Here is a 14935-nt window from a genome sequence, read left to right as displayed (position 1 = left end):
GAGGCCTTTTCTTCCTGGACTATGCTATGTCTTCACCATCGCTTGTCATGTCAAAATCACCAGAGCCACCTCAAGTTCTGCTGAAACTATGTGGTGTTTCAAATTCTATTAAAAAAGTTAAGAGTGACAGAGCATCGGCCTGCAGACCTAAGGATTTGATTCCAGTCAAGGGGCCTGGTCAGGGCGCATGCAAAAGACAACCAATCGATGTGTTTCTCTCACATCGATATTTCTCTCTGACTTTCCCTCTCTCTTCCACTCTCTTAAAAAAAAAATGGAAAATATCTTCAGGTGAGGGTTTTATTTTGTGTGATAGTATTTTATTTATTATTTTAATAAGCTTTTTAAATTTAAAATACTTATAGAAAAACTCACACAAAAGTTACAGGTTCACAGAAAAATTGCAATGTAGTACCAAGAGTTCTTATATATCTTATCTCCAGTTTTCCCTTATTTTTATTTCCCTTATATTATTAGCATCTTACATTAGTATGGAACAGTGGTTATAATTAATGCATCTATGTTAATATTAACTACAGTCCATATTTTATTCAGATTTCCTTAATTTTTACCTAATGTCCTTTAGCTGTCCTAGGATTCCATCCAAGATACTACATTAGATTACATTTAATCATCATATCTCCTTAGGCTCCCTTTGGCTATGTCAGTTTCCCAGACTTCCCACACATAGATATAATTTGAGAGAGTGAAAGGGTGGGAACTGGGGGGGGGGGGGGGGGGTAGAAAGAGAGAGAGAGAGAGAGAGAAAGAGAGAGAGAGAGAGAAGTGAGAAACATCAATTGGTTGCCTCCCGTATCACCCTAACCAGGGATTGAACACACAACCTGGATATGTGCCTTGACAGGAAATCAAACCTGAGAACTTTTGGTGCATCGATCAACACTCCAACCATCTGAGCCACACCAGCCAGGGCCAGAGTTCCCTTATGTTTTATGGCCTTGACAATTTTAAGGAGTATTGACCCAGTATTTTACAGAATGTCCCTCAACTGGTATTTGTCTGATGTTTTTCTCATAATTAGATTGGGGTTATGTGTGTTGGAAAGGAAGGTCACAGCCAAGACCAGTTTGGCTCAATGAATAGAGCATCGGCTTGGGGACTAAAGGGTCCTGAGTTCGATTCCGGTCAAGGGCCTGTACCTTGGTTGCGGGCATATCCCCGGTAGGGGGTGTGCAAGAGGCAGCTGATCGATGTTCTAACTCTCTACCTCTCTCCCTTCCTCTCTGTACAAAATCAATAAAATATATTTTTTTAAAAAGGAAAGGAAGGTCACAGAAGTGCCATTTTCATTACATTATATCAAGGTCACATACTACCAACATGATATCACTGTGCATGTTAACCTTGATCACTTGGGTGAGGTCATGTTTGTCAGGTTTCTCCACTACAAAACCACTCTTTCCATACTGTTCTCTTTGGAAGGAATCAATATGCAGAAACTGCACTTAACGTTAACAGTGAGGAGCTGTGCTCAGCCTCCTTGAAAACAGAGTATCCACGTAAATTTCTTAAAATTCTTCTTCATGGGAGATTTTTATACTCTCTCATGTTAATTTGTTTACTCGTTCTATGATTTATCTATATCAATATGCTTCATGGATTTTTAATTTATACTTTGGGTTATAATCCAATACCACTTTATTTTGTTGCTCAAATTGTCCAGCTTTGGCCAACTCTTTCAGTTGGCTCCTGTGTCCCTTTGACATACCTACTACATCTTTTAAATGTTCCTTCTTAAGACTTTCTAGCACTACCAGATGCTCCAGGTTCACCTTGCATATTTCCTGTCTTGGTCATTGAAACAGTCATTCCTGGATCCTTTTATTGGAGAATGGTATAACCAAGATCTGGAGATAAAACCCTCAAGACAAAGGACTCAATGCCTCCCTCTGTCTGTTCCTTTCTCTCCTCTCTCTCTCTCTCTCTCTCTCTCTCTCTCTCTCTCTCTCTCTCTCTCTCTCTCCTCTCTCTCTTTCTCTCTCTCTTCCATGCTTTTGCCCCTCACCTTCCCCCAGGACAGTTTTCTTTGCCTTTCTTTCTCCTAAGCTCCAAGGGCCCTTCTTTAGTCTCTGTAACTTGTTTTTTCCACCTCTGTGACATTCTAAATAAATTTTTGCTTATAAAAAAAAAAAAAAAAGGGAGGGGGGGAAGGAAGGAAGGAAATGAAAAGAAAGGAAAGGAAAAGGGAAAGGGAAGAAAAGAAAAGAAAAGAAGAGAAGAGAAGAGAAGAGAAGAGAAGAGAAGAGAAGAGAAGAGAAGAGAAGAGAAAAGAAGAGAAGAGAAAAGAAGAGAAAAGAAACCAAGATCTGGGCACTCGGTGTGCTCTTTGCTACCAGGGTATCCACCTGCTAAGCTCTTCCAGGTATCAGAGTAAGGAAATACTGTATGTGTATATACCATAGCACACACACAAACATCTATAAATAGTTCTGTATGTAACTGCCTGTATCAGTATTCAGCTAACCATGAGGTCATAGTGACATCTCCAACTCTAGTTCATCACCACCTGGATCATTCTAGCCTTTTCCCTGCGGATAGACAAGTTTTCAACTGGGATGCAGTACAGAAGGCTGCATCTAGCTTTACTGACTCCACTCATCCCCAAGTTATAAATAGGCATATTTTCTCCCTTCCATGAGGTTGGTTCACACATTTATAATGTGTATTACTTTGTTCCAACTTTTATTCCATTTTGGGAATCTCCTAAATTTTTTTTTTAATTTGCCTACATTAATGCATGGTGTCATATATCCACCCTTACAGTATTATGCAAAATAGTGTTACCACCATAAAGTATCCCCCATGCTTAATCTTTTCAACCCTTCTCTCCCTCCTATTTTCTGCCTCTATAGTTCCCTTTTCTAGAAGTCTATAAATAGAATCACATTATTTGTAGTCTTTCAGATTTTTCACTTAGTAATACACATTTAAGGTTTATTCATGTCTTGTTTAACTTGCTAGCTCATCCCTTAAAAAGAAAACTTAAAATTGTAGTAAAATACACATAAGTTACCATCGTAACCATTTTTAAGTGTACAGTTTAGTGATATTAAGCACATTTGTAACAGAGTGAAATGCTTTGTGTTTATTCTTACCCTGCATTTCTCTCAGAGCCTCTGGTTAAAAGCACCTGCCTCAAATATGCTAATTAACCAAAGGAATTCTGCTGGAGGCTTGAGTGTTCGCCCCAGCAGCTCCTTGCCCAGGGGCCTTTCTGTAAGGTGTGGGAAATAATGACTGATTATCAAAGATTTACTGGAATCTCCACACCTGGACTCAGATCTGAGGGGCTCAACCAGAGACTGGATCAAAGCGATCTGGAGATGCCCAGCTCTTCCTCGGACTCCTTTTCAGAGCCCAGCTCTCCAGCTCTCTTCGGAGGGTAGGGAAGGGGAGGAAACCACCGCTTGCATCGCCACTCCTTCCTTCCCTTGACAGATAAGGCAGCCTGAATTTGGGGCTCTCTTAAATGGATTTGAAGATTATTTCTCCCATCTTCTCGGTTGGAGCCTTCTCGATCAATGAACCCTTCTTCACTCCGGCTGGAATATTGGCTTTTCTTTTAAAGCATCGGGTGCACGAACTTTGCACCTGTAACACATTCGCATTATTGTGCAACCATCACCCCATTCATCACCCCAGAGCTCTCTTCATCTTGCAAAACTGAAACTAGACTTGGGCCCCATCAGACCTGCACTTTCACCTTTAGGCTCGCACTTCCTGGACTCTTCCTGGTTGCTGGGCTCCGGGCTGCAAACCAATCCCCCCGAGGGGGGTCCCATGCCCCACAGCTCTGTGAGGCAGATGAGGAAAACTAGCTTGATTATCAAGGAGATAATCGAGCTGCATGCCCTTATTCACGGGTCAAAGGCTGGTTCGCTCTTCTCCGAAGTCCACTGCCGCACAACCACCCCCCCCATGCAGCCGCTGCGTTGCACTTCCCTCACCTCCCGTCCTCTCCGTCGCCCCATTAGTAATAAAAAAAAACCGGTGGTTGGTCAAGGTGATCTTTGGGTGTCTTTCCAGCCTGGCGGCTTTCCAGCTTTAGAAAGCGGGTAGTAAAAACCCGCAGTTTCCTTGCTGCAAAGCAACTGTCAAACCGTGGTGGCGGCTCACCCTCCCGCGCCCCGCGGGGCGCACCTGCACCTGCACCCCCAGCGCTGAGGTCCCCCCGGCGCCGCGGGGCCCGGCCGCCGCGCACGCGCAGTGGTCCCGGGCGGCGTCCCCCGCTCCCCGCACCCACCGGCGCGGAGAGAGTGAGAGAGAGAGTGAGAGAGAGAGGGGGGGGGGGGGGCAGGGACAGGGTGTGTGCGCGGCCCTGAGGCTCACCCTTGACCCCTGGCCCCTCCGCCGGTGCCCTAGCGGAGCCGCCGCCCCCCTTGCCCTCCGGCTCGGGTCCGGCACCTCGGCGGGGAGCGGGGCCGGGGCGCGGGGGGCGGAGCCCTGCGGTGACGCGCGGGCCGCTCGCCGGTCTGGAGTCCGCCCGCCCCGAGGGCCGGCGCCGGGGGCGGGGCCGCAGACTTCGGACTCGGGACTCGATCCCACACACCGCCCGCCGCTGCCGCCGCCGCGCCGACCCGCAGCCCAGCCGAGCCCAGCCGGGAGGGGAGCGAGCCATGCCGGCGGCGGCGCAGCGCGGGCTGTGGCCCGAGGCGCAGGACACCTGCACGTCGCTGGGCCTGATGCTGACCGTCGTGCTGTCCGTGGCGCTGGCCCGCGGGCTCCTCCGGCGGCACGTGCACGGGCCCGCGGCCCACGCCTTCGTCCTGGAGGGGCTGGCCACCTTCCAGCTCTGCTTCTGCACCCACGAGCTGCAGCTGATGGGCGAGCAGGAGCCGGGCCACCCCACCTGGCCGCTGACGCTCACCTACTTCTTCTCGCTGGTGCACGGCCTGACGCTGGCGGGCACGTCCAGCAACCCGTGCGGGGTGATGATGCAGATGCTGCTGGGGGAGATGGCCCCCGAGGCCGGCGCGGCGCGGCTGCTGGCGCAGCTGGTCGCCGCCCTGGGCAGCAGGTACTGCGTCGGCGCCCTGTGGGGCCTGGGGCTGACCGGCTATCATGTCGGGGAGAGGAGCCTCGCCTGCAGGAACCCCATCCACGTCGACTTGCCCAAAGCCATCGTCGTCGAGGCCATCTGCTCCTTCATCTTCCACAGCGTCCTGCTGCACTGCCAGGAGGTCCGAGCCAAGCTCCGCATCCACATGCTGGCGGCACTCATCACCTTTCTGGTCTATGCAGGTTTGTGTTATTCCCACCCAACGCTCGGCTGGTCCGCACCTCTGTGATCCGAGGCTCTGAGCGCTTTACCAGGAAGTGTATTTGAAAACCCCCGAACCTCTGGGATGTCAGTACTAGTATCCCCGTTATTCTAGCCATTTTTAGCGGGACTCTTGTTCTTTTTACCGGTAGGGCCAACATAGTGTTCCTCCATTCAGTCCATTTTTGGACACTCAGAAAAAGGAGCCACTTCAGGTGCTGAAACTGAGAACGCGTGAGATATTGCCAAGGGCTCAAATAGCCTACAAAGGGGTTATTTCAATGGCAGAGAGGAAGATACGTTATCAGCTACCTCTCGCCTCAAGCCAACCTGGTATAGATCTTTTCTGACACTCACTGAAAGATGATCCTGGGCTTAAAAAGTTCCTTCCAACTTAAAGCTACATGACTGTTTAGTAGCAAGAGTGGCAGAGTACAGTTCTATTTCTTAGCTCTTTTCCTGAAAAAATTACTTAAAAGTAATTTATTTCCTCAATAATTCATCTTGAGTAATAAATGAACTTTTTTAAAAAATATATTTTATTGTTTTTGTACAGAGAGGAAGGGAGAGAGATAGAGAGCTAGAAACATCGATGAGAGTCATCGATCAGCTGCCTCTTGCACACCCCCTACTGGGGATATGCCCGCAACCAAGGTACATGCCCTTGACCGGAATCGAACCCGGAACCTTTCAGTCCCCAAGCCGACGCTCTATCCATTGAGCCAAACCGGTTTCGGCTAATAAATGAACTTTTAAGTGACCAATCAAGAAAGATGCTTTAAAATTAAGACTTGGCTCTAGCTGGTTTGGCTCAGTCGATAGTGCGTTGGCCTGCGGACTGAAGGGTCCCGGGTTTGATTCCAGTGAAGGGCACATGCCCAGGTTGTGGGCTCGACCCCCAGTAGGGAGCATGCAGGAGTCAGCTGACCAATGATTCTCATAGATTTTTTTTTTAACAATTATCTTTTTAAATTTACATTTTATTGATTTTTTACAGAGAGGAAGGGAAAGGGATAGAGAGCTAGAAATATCAATGAGAAACATCGACCAGCTGCTTCCTGCACACCCCACACTGGGGATGTGCCTGCAACCAAGGTACATATCCTTGACCGGAATTGAACCTGGGACCTTTCAGTTTGCAGACCGACGCTCTATCCACTGAGCCAAACCAGTTTCAGCCTCATCGATGTTTTTATCGCTCTCCCTCTTCCTCCCTCTCTGAAGTCAATAAAAATATTAAAAAATTAAAACTTGCTTGAAATTAAAGGTTTTTAAAAACAACTCTTGAGAAATCTGATTTCTTGTAAACCATCTGTTTACCTTGACTGAAATAAGATGCAAAAAGAAAAGTTTAATGATGAAATGTGTCATTTTAAAAGATTACAACAAAGTATCTTCATTGGGACTATATCTGAATTATAAAATGTTTTGGAGGAAATATGTAGTAAGAGTTTATCTTCCCATTAAAATAGGAGTAGAAGCAAACCTTGAGCTGAGGACTCCTACTAAACATATGCTTGCCCTCCCAGGGTAAAAATGAACACCAGCAATGCAATGTTTTCCTTTCTTTAACTCTAGGACCCTTCTTTTTTAAAAAATAGATGGAAATAAATGGTACAGGCAAGAGGGCAGGATATAAAGTATATTTGAGGAGCTGGTGAATAATTGCTTATTAAAATTTTAGGTTTTAGCTAAAGCAGAAACATCATATATAAACAGGGTCATCCCTTGCAAAATGTTTTGCCAGTTGAGGGCACTCAGAAGTCACCATCAATACAGGTCACATCAAAATAGCTGGTTATATATTTTAAGACAGAACATAACTGTCCAGCACTGTAGCCACAGGCTCGTTGGATAGCCAGTGACCAAGTGTCTGATTGTGTGTTTATTGATTTAGCACCCTGCACTGGATTCACAAATTGAAACCACTGATATCACCACTTGTGTACTTAATTGGTTTCCCAAATAAAAAGGACGAAAAAGGTGGCAGGGAAAAGCTGTGTGACCTATTAGCATGTTAAAGCTATACAATTACTAACATAAATTTCAAGAAAATCTTAACTTAGATATGGGGAATTTTAGCTCATTGAACAGAGTAATAGAGAACTGCATTCATTTTTCTTTTTTTCAATATATTTTATTGATCCTTCACAGAGAGGGAGAGTTAGAAACATTGATGAGAGGGAAACATCGATCAGCTGCCTCTTGCACACCCCATACTGGGATGTGCCCACAACCAAGGTAAGTGCCCTTGACCAGAATCGAACCTGGGACCTTTCAGTCTGCAGGCCAATGCTCTATCCACTGAGCCAAACCAGTTTTGGCTGTATTCATTTTTCAATTCTATGTTGGAAAAAATTAGTTTATACATCCAATTTGTCTTTACTACAGCCCCCTGTTCATTTCCTTTGTAGAATTTTTATACACTTGTTTTCTGATATAATGTCTGTTTTCCTTCACCAGACAGTAAACTTTATGGGTAGAGACTAGAATTGATTCATTATAACATATAACCATGACTTAGCATGGTGTCACCTGCTACAAAATAGTAAGGATTTTCAGAATGAGTGAATCAGCAAATATTTTATTTACTTTTTAAAACTCACAGAAAGAAATAATACAGCCCTAGCTGGTTTGGCTCAGTGGATAGAGCCTCGGCCTGAGGACTGAGGGGTCCTGGGTTTGATTCCGGTAAGGGGCATGTACCTTGGCAGCTGATCGATGTTTCTCTCTCATCGATGTTTCTAGCTCTATCCTCCCTTCCTCTCTGTAAAAAATCAATAAAGTATATTTTTTTTTAAAAGAAATAATACATATCTGGGTATTCCATATGTAATGTCTAAGTACTTTCAAAATAAGCACAATAAATTATCTGAAGAAATTGTAGGACTTTACTTTATTATTTAATTCAGGAGTTTTTCATGAAGAATGTAAGATTTTGTCAGTGGAGAAGGGAATTAAGCCTTTTACATGTTTTCATTTTTAATACAATAACCATCTGAAATAGGCGCTAATTTAAAGATGAAAAATAGGTTCAAATAAAAGTTCAAGACATTTTTTAAAATGTTGTTTTTATTTATTTCTGCAAGAAGAAGGGAAACATCAGTAGAGAATCCTTGATTGGCTGCCTCCCACGCTGGGGATGAAGCCCACAGCCCAGGCCTGTGCCCTGACAGGGAATTGGCCCTGATCTCTTGGACACTTCCACACTCAGCCACTGAGCCGTATCAGCTGGGCTCAAGACACTTTATATTACGCTAGTTATAAGAGAATGGTTAAGAGGAATTGGACTGTTTCCTTAGGAGAGATACTTAAATTGGGTTCAGTTTCCTCATTTTTAAAATGAATATACTGTCTACCAATTGTGAATAGAATAATGTATGCAAGTTCTTAGCATAGTACCTGCTACAAATACTCTGGTCACTAGTAAGGGCTAGTCCACTGTAAATGAGTTCATGGACATTCTGGATTACACGAGTCTTATGGGATTCTAAGAGGGTCATTTTGTCAGAGAATGTGATTCCCTTCAGGAGTGCTGAGAAACATTAGTGCCTAAAATTGCCACATTTGGGACTCAGCCTTTCACTGTGGTGACTTCACTCAGCTTATGCTGTCCTCCAAGACTCTTCATGGCAGCTGGCCAGCTCGCCCTGATACCTGTTCAAGTTGTTAAGATTTCTACTTTTTTTTTTTTTTAATATATTTTATTGATTTTTTACAGAGAGGAAGAGAGAGGGATAGAGAGTTAGAAACATGGATGAGAGAGAAACATCGATCAGCTGCCTCTTGCACACCCCCTACTGGGGATGTGCCCGCAACCAACGTACATGCCCTTCACCGGAATCGAACCTGGGACCTTTCAGTCCGCAGACCGACGCTCTATCCACTGAGCCAAACCGGTTTTGGCAGATTTCTCCCTTTCAAATGTCAATGATTAGTAGCTTGTTTTTCAAAGCCATTTTGTTAGTTCTATGCCTGGTGCATGATTTCTTTTTAAATAATTCATGTTTAATTACACAATACATGTGTTCTTTTTGTAAAAAAAAAACAAAACAAAAAAAAACCCTGACACTACCAGTGAGACTAACAGTGACTTCTGCCTGCCATCCTCCTGCCTACCCCTCCCCGTCCCTGTGTACTCTCCCCTCCAGGCAACTCTCTGGGCATGAATTGTGTGTCCTTTCAGACTTGTTTCCTGTGCATTTATTATATATATATAGATAAGACCCTACAGAATCCAGTACATGTGTTTGTGTAAACATAAAGTTTCATACCTTACTTCCTGTGGTTTGCTTTTTTTGGTGGTGGTTATAAGGATACGGAGATCTCACATTATTTCCAAATATTGAATGGCATTCCAAGTTAACAATAAACTAGCGTACTTAGCTGTTTTCTTATGAATGGGCACGTGGGTTTTCCCTATTGCTACTATAAACAACCTGTATGCAGGTATGTCTGCTTGGTTGTCCAGTTAAAATATGAATCATGCTATGAATGAGGCTAGTGAGCTAGAAGAAAACTCTTAGCCAAGTGAACTCGGGTCACTGTTCAACATCGTCATCTCAACACAGCTTCAGGGATTTCAGCCTATCAAGTGTGAAATCTGGGTGAATTCTTATGAACAGGTCACTAAATTTCCCATTTTACTTTGCTGCATTTTATGAAGACAGTATGCAATAAGGATGTGTATAGATAGAAGATCTGTGAAAATATTGGCTTTATCTCTGGGGCTGAGTCAGGGGCAGCTGTGTGTGCCCAAGCTTCCTCGTTGAAGAACCACCAGAAATGTCCCTCTCGGGCATACTCTTAGGGTGTGTTTTGAAAAGCTGGGCTCTGCTGAGCACTGTTGGACCAGCAGGCAGTCCTTCCTCCTCTGCCTTTCCTTTCTTGCTGTGCAGCAAGAACGATGAACTCCGAGGCCCCATGTCAGAGAGATCCCCTGGGGTAGGGCTAGACCGTGAACCCTGAAAAGCAGTTGACAGAACTTGTGCTCATCGTTCATGACTCCTCAGTCACTTCTTGGCAAAACTTTTTGTAACCACTTTGCTGAGGTGTAATTTACATACCATTCACTTGCTTCTTGAGGGCTTTCTTGACAAGTAAAAATGGAGTTCATGATAATGCTTGGGTCCATTTTACTTTTTGTTTTCTACACAAAAGTATGCTGTGTACAAGAGAAACCTGAGGTATTGAATCCATTTTTTTAATGTATTTTCATTTTATTTTTATTATTTATTCATTTAAATTGACCGGTCAAGGGCAACCAAATCTCCTGTTTTATAAAACCTTATAGGAACAGCGATAGAGCAGATTCATTCTGAATGTGCAATTTGCAATAATATATAGGAAAAGCATTGGGTTCACTTTCTTTTCTTCTTTTTTATCCTCATCTGAAGAGTGAGGATATTCTTCCACTGATTTTCAGAGTGGAAGGGAGGGCAGGGAGAGACAGGAAAGAGAGAGGAGAAAGAAAAATTGATGTGAGAGAGAGAGACATCAGTTGACTGCCTTCCATACCTACCTGACTGGGGGTGGAGATCAAACTTGCAACCCACTTAGGTGCCCTTGACTAGGAACTGGACGTCTGGGGTACAGAATGATGCTCTCATCACTGAGCCATGCTAGGCAGGGCCGGATTAACTTTCTTAATAACCTGACTTTTTTCTTTTTTCTTTTTGTACCTGGCATACTATAATCTATTTTTATACTCTATGACAGGTGATTCTACAAAGAAAAATCATAGAGTAAGAATCCAGTCGGCTCCTATATTTGAAACCCCACAGGCTCCGAATCTATAAATTCCAAATCCACGGATTCAACCAACCATACCTCAAAAATATTCTTAAAAAATTATGTTGTTGCTGATATGTACTATGTAGCTAGGACTATGATAATTGTGTCTGTACTGACTGTGTGCACTTTTTTTGCGTCATTCCCTATATAATAAACAACTATTTATATGGCATTTAGATTGTATTACATATTGTAAGTAATCTTGAGATGACAAAGTATAGGGGAGGATGTGTATGTATGCATATATGTGCAACTCCTACGCCATTTTATATAAGGGACTTGGACAATTATGGATTTATTATCTGCAGGGACTCCTGGAACCAATACCCCATAGATACCAAGGGGTGACTGTACTTAACTATGTAAAACAGAAGTCACATTTAGTAACCCCTTTATTTTCAGTTACAAGAAAATGTTTGGTATCACTCTGTTTAAAATGTATTACAGGAGGAAGTCTAACAGGAGCTATATTTAATCCAGCTCTGGCACTTTCACTACATTTCAAGTGTTTTGATGAAGCATTCCTTCAATTTTTTATAGTATATTGGCTGGCTCCTTCTTTAGGTAAGCATGTTTTTATTTAATATGATTGAAAGATCAATTTATCTTGAAATATGATATGGAATGTCACTGTAACACATCAATTTCTAAAGCCAGAGAAGGCACACAAAACAAATAAAAAGGATAGTTAACATGTCCGAAATAAGTTTATCTTGTGCAGTATCTTTTAAAACTGTTTTTATCTTCAAAGAAACAAAATTATCTAGTTAAGGATAGTCAGTTACAGTATGATACCACTTTAAAAAAAACTCTCAGATATGAGGGCAAAAAAAGTGCCCTCATATCTAGAGTTTCATTAAATTCATTAAAAACGTATTGTTTTTTACTAAAGAAATTAGTTTTTTCAAACTTGTGAACTCCAGATAAAATATTATTAGTTCATTCGGCTCATGTTGCAGAAAAGCATTTCATAAAGCAATGTGTACCTGTAATGAGCAGTTTTAAAATCCACAAGATTCATTACTGTTACTTCTTTTTAGATGAGAAGATATATAAAACTCCTCTATACAGATGGGCCAAATAACAAAGAAAGTTAAAAAATAACTGTAGTTATAATATGCACTTCTTTATGTTATTGATCAGTCATTTGTTTTAAGCTTGATTATAATTCATAACTATAAATGAGTGTGAGGATACCTGGCTTTCTATTAGTTCATCCCTATTTTTATCTATAGTTAGCGGTTTGTTTCTTGTTTGGTTCCATTTTTTTGTTTGTTTGTTTCTGTTTTAAGGGTACATTTAGAAGGGAACAATGGCACAGGTTTGACTAGTCCTCACACTTGACTCCTGCCATTTACCTCCCATTCTTTCATGTAGTATCTATTATGTTAATATGTAGGTCTAAACATGGAGAATGTCAGAGAAAACCTGCATTTTAAAATGCTAATATTGGTGGCCCTTTTTTTTTAGTTCAGCAGATTGCTAATTTTCCAATAAAAGCTTTAAAGGTAAATCTTCTCTAGTTTTGATTTTTAAGAAGTTTAAAATGTTACCAAAGTTAATGAAGAAGTTCCAGACAAATGGGACATGTAGGTACTGGTTGACTTTTCAGTGAGGAACAGGTTAGAGTAGAGTGCTCAAGTCACTCACTGCCTTGAAAGGGAAGTCTCCAGTAGTTAATGTGTTTTATCTTAACATCCTTAGGCCTAAAGCTCTAAGCCAGTTTTAACTGAGATTAAGAATGTTTGCCACATGCAGATTTGATATTATATTACCCTTATTTGGTAACAACAGGAAACCTTAAGGTTTAGCTAGCATTTGGATAGCTTAACATTTTTAAAAAGATGAGTCTGTTTTGCAACCAAAGGCTTGAAATGAAAACAATGTCAGAACAATCCTGTTACGATCCACCAAATCTGACATTTTCTTTATAAAGTCAAAGCTAGAAAATAAGACATTACATTGAAAACTTTTTCCTAAAATGGAATTCCCATTTCATATAAGCGAATGTAATTTGCTAATTTTTATTCTATGATAGGTATAAATTAGAGAAATAATTTTATATAGTCTTATAGTCACAACATTTTAAATTAGTTTTGGGGAGATGGCAGAGGGCATTAAAGGAATTACAATATCTGCTATGAAGAGAAACAAGAACTCAAAATGAAGATTTACTATTATGTGATTTTTTTTCATATCTTTTAAAATTTCATCATTAACCAAAATTTTGTTTTAGGTATTTTGCTTGATACAGCTTTAAAAGCTATTAACGGTTAAGATTTGATGAGAAAATGAGGAGATAATCTAATATAGTGTTCTTTTTTGATCATTCCAAGTGAAAACTCAAGAGTGCTTTCAGTTGTTTTATTTTCCCAGAACATCCTTAGGACAGCAATTTTTCTTTCTTTTTTTCTAATCCTCATCTGAGGATGTGAACTCCTCTCCCTCCCCTCTCCCCCCATAGATTTTTAGAGAGAGCGAGAGCGAGAGCGAGAGCGAGAGCGAGAGCGAGAGAGAGAGAGAGAGAGAGAGAGAGAGAGAGAGCGAAATCAATGTGAGAGAAACATTGATCGGCTGCCTCCCATATATGACGAGTGCAACCGAGGCCTTGCTTGGAAATTGAACTAGCAACCTTTCGGTGTAAGGGGTGACACTCCAACTAACTGAGCTACCTAGCCAGGGCGAGGGCAGCAATTTTCAATGGGTGTGCTGCCAGAATTTTATAAAACATGCATTAATGACCTTTTCCCTTAGGGTTGTCAAATGAAAAAACAACAGCTAACATAACTATAGGCATCTGGTGTGGATGAATCAAAATTATACCTATCTTTTTTGTCAGATTGGCAAAAAATGTATTTTTTGGTGTGCTGCAGAATTTTAGTAATTAGTTTATGTGTGCAATGAGATGAAAAATGTTGAAAATCACTACTCAAGAGTATGATTCAGGACCATTGAGATTTAGCAATTAGATAATTTAGCAATTTCTTAGAAGAACAAAATAAGGGAGTAGACTTTAATTAACATAATGGGTACACCATCAACTTTTTTTTCCTGGTTGGTGGCATTTATGCATATTTCTAACACTTGGTCTTCAAACAGATGCATGTGGAATAAAATGACAGATGAATAAAAATGTGGGAAGAGCATTACATTTCAAAAAAAAAAAAAAAAAAAAAGTATGATGATACCAGTTGCCATTTTAAAGAGCAAATGGAGAACCAAGTCCAGTTTCTTGCTCAGCAAGTCAGTAATGGAGTCAAAACTAGAATTCCCAACTATTTAGATTTAGTTTATCCTTTATGTTTAGATCTTACTGGTTTCACCAAGTACATATTGTTTTTAAGGGCTCATGATTGAAGAAAAACAATGTGAAACAGATTTAGAAACGATCTACATTTCACGTCGAATTGATGTAGCTAATTCTTTTAAACATTGCTTTCCAATCTCTAGGTATATAATTGTACATATAATCTTAAATTATTCCTACTTGGTGATTATGAATTTCCTTAGAGATGTGTTTTTATTTTATTGTGTTTTATCTTTCAGGTATATTGTTGATGATTTTGACATTCAGCTTGTTTCTTCCCTGGCTGTATAACAACCATACACCTACTAAGAAGGAATAATCTGTTCCAAAAGACTCAGACCAAGTCAGAAGACAGTCCAGCTGGACGTGACAAAGACTTTGTCTCCTCAGATTCAGCACACTGGCTGCCCTGGACTCATCAATGGCACTTCCTTTGAGGAAGCTGCCTGCCTTAGTTTTCATCACTGGGACTTAAAAATTACAACGAAAAGGAGGCATCCTGTATTTCTGTTAAGACTTGTTTTTTTGAGTGTGAATTAAATGCTTCTAGCAGA

General features: G+C 41.5%; 1 protein-coding gene across 1 annotated transcript; it reads left to right on the top strand.

The window, feature by feature from the left end:
• The first annotated feature begins 4422 nt into the window (after nucleotides 1-4422).
• On the top strand, nucleotides 4423-14935 carry AQP11 (aquaporin 11). The gene is made up of 3 exons (XM_084895023.1): nucleotides 4423-5262; nucleotides 11522-11638; nucleotides 14621-14935. The coding sequence occupies exons 1-3, from the start codon at nucleotides 4638-4640 to the stop codon at nucleotides 14698-14700; spliced, it is 822 nt and encodes a 273-aa protein (XP_084751149.1). The 5' UTR covers nucleotides 4423-4637; the 3' UTR covers nucleotides 14701-14935.

Source organism: Pipistrellus hanaki (genome assembly GCF_964339955.1).
Source record: "Pipistrellus hanaki genome assembly, chromosome: 9".
Taxonomy (NCBI): domain Eukaryota; kingdom Metazoa; phylum Chordata; class Mammalia; order Chiroptera; family Vespertilionidae; genus Pipistrellus; species Pipistrellus hanaki.
This window is presented reverse-complemented; position numbering and strand designations above follow the sequence as displayed.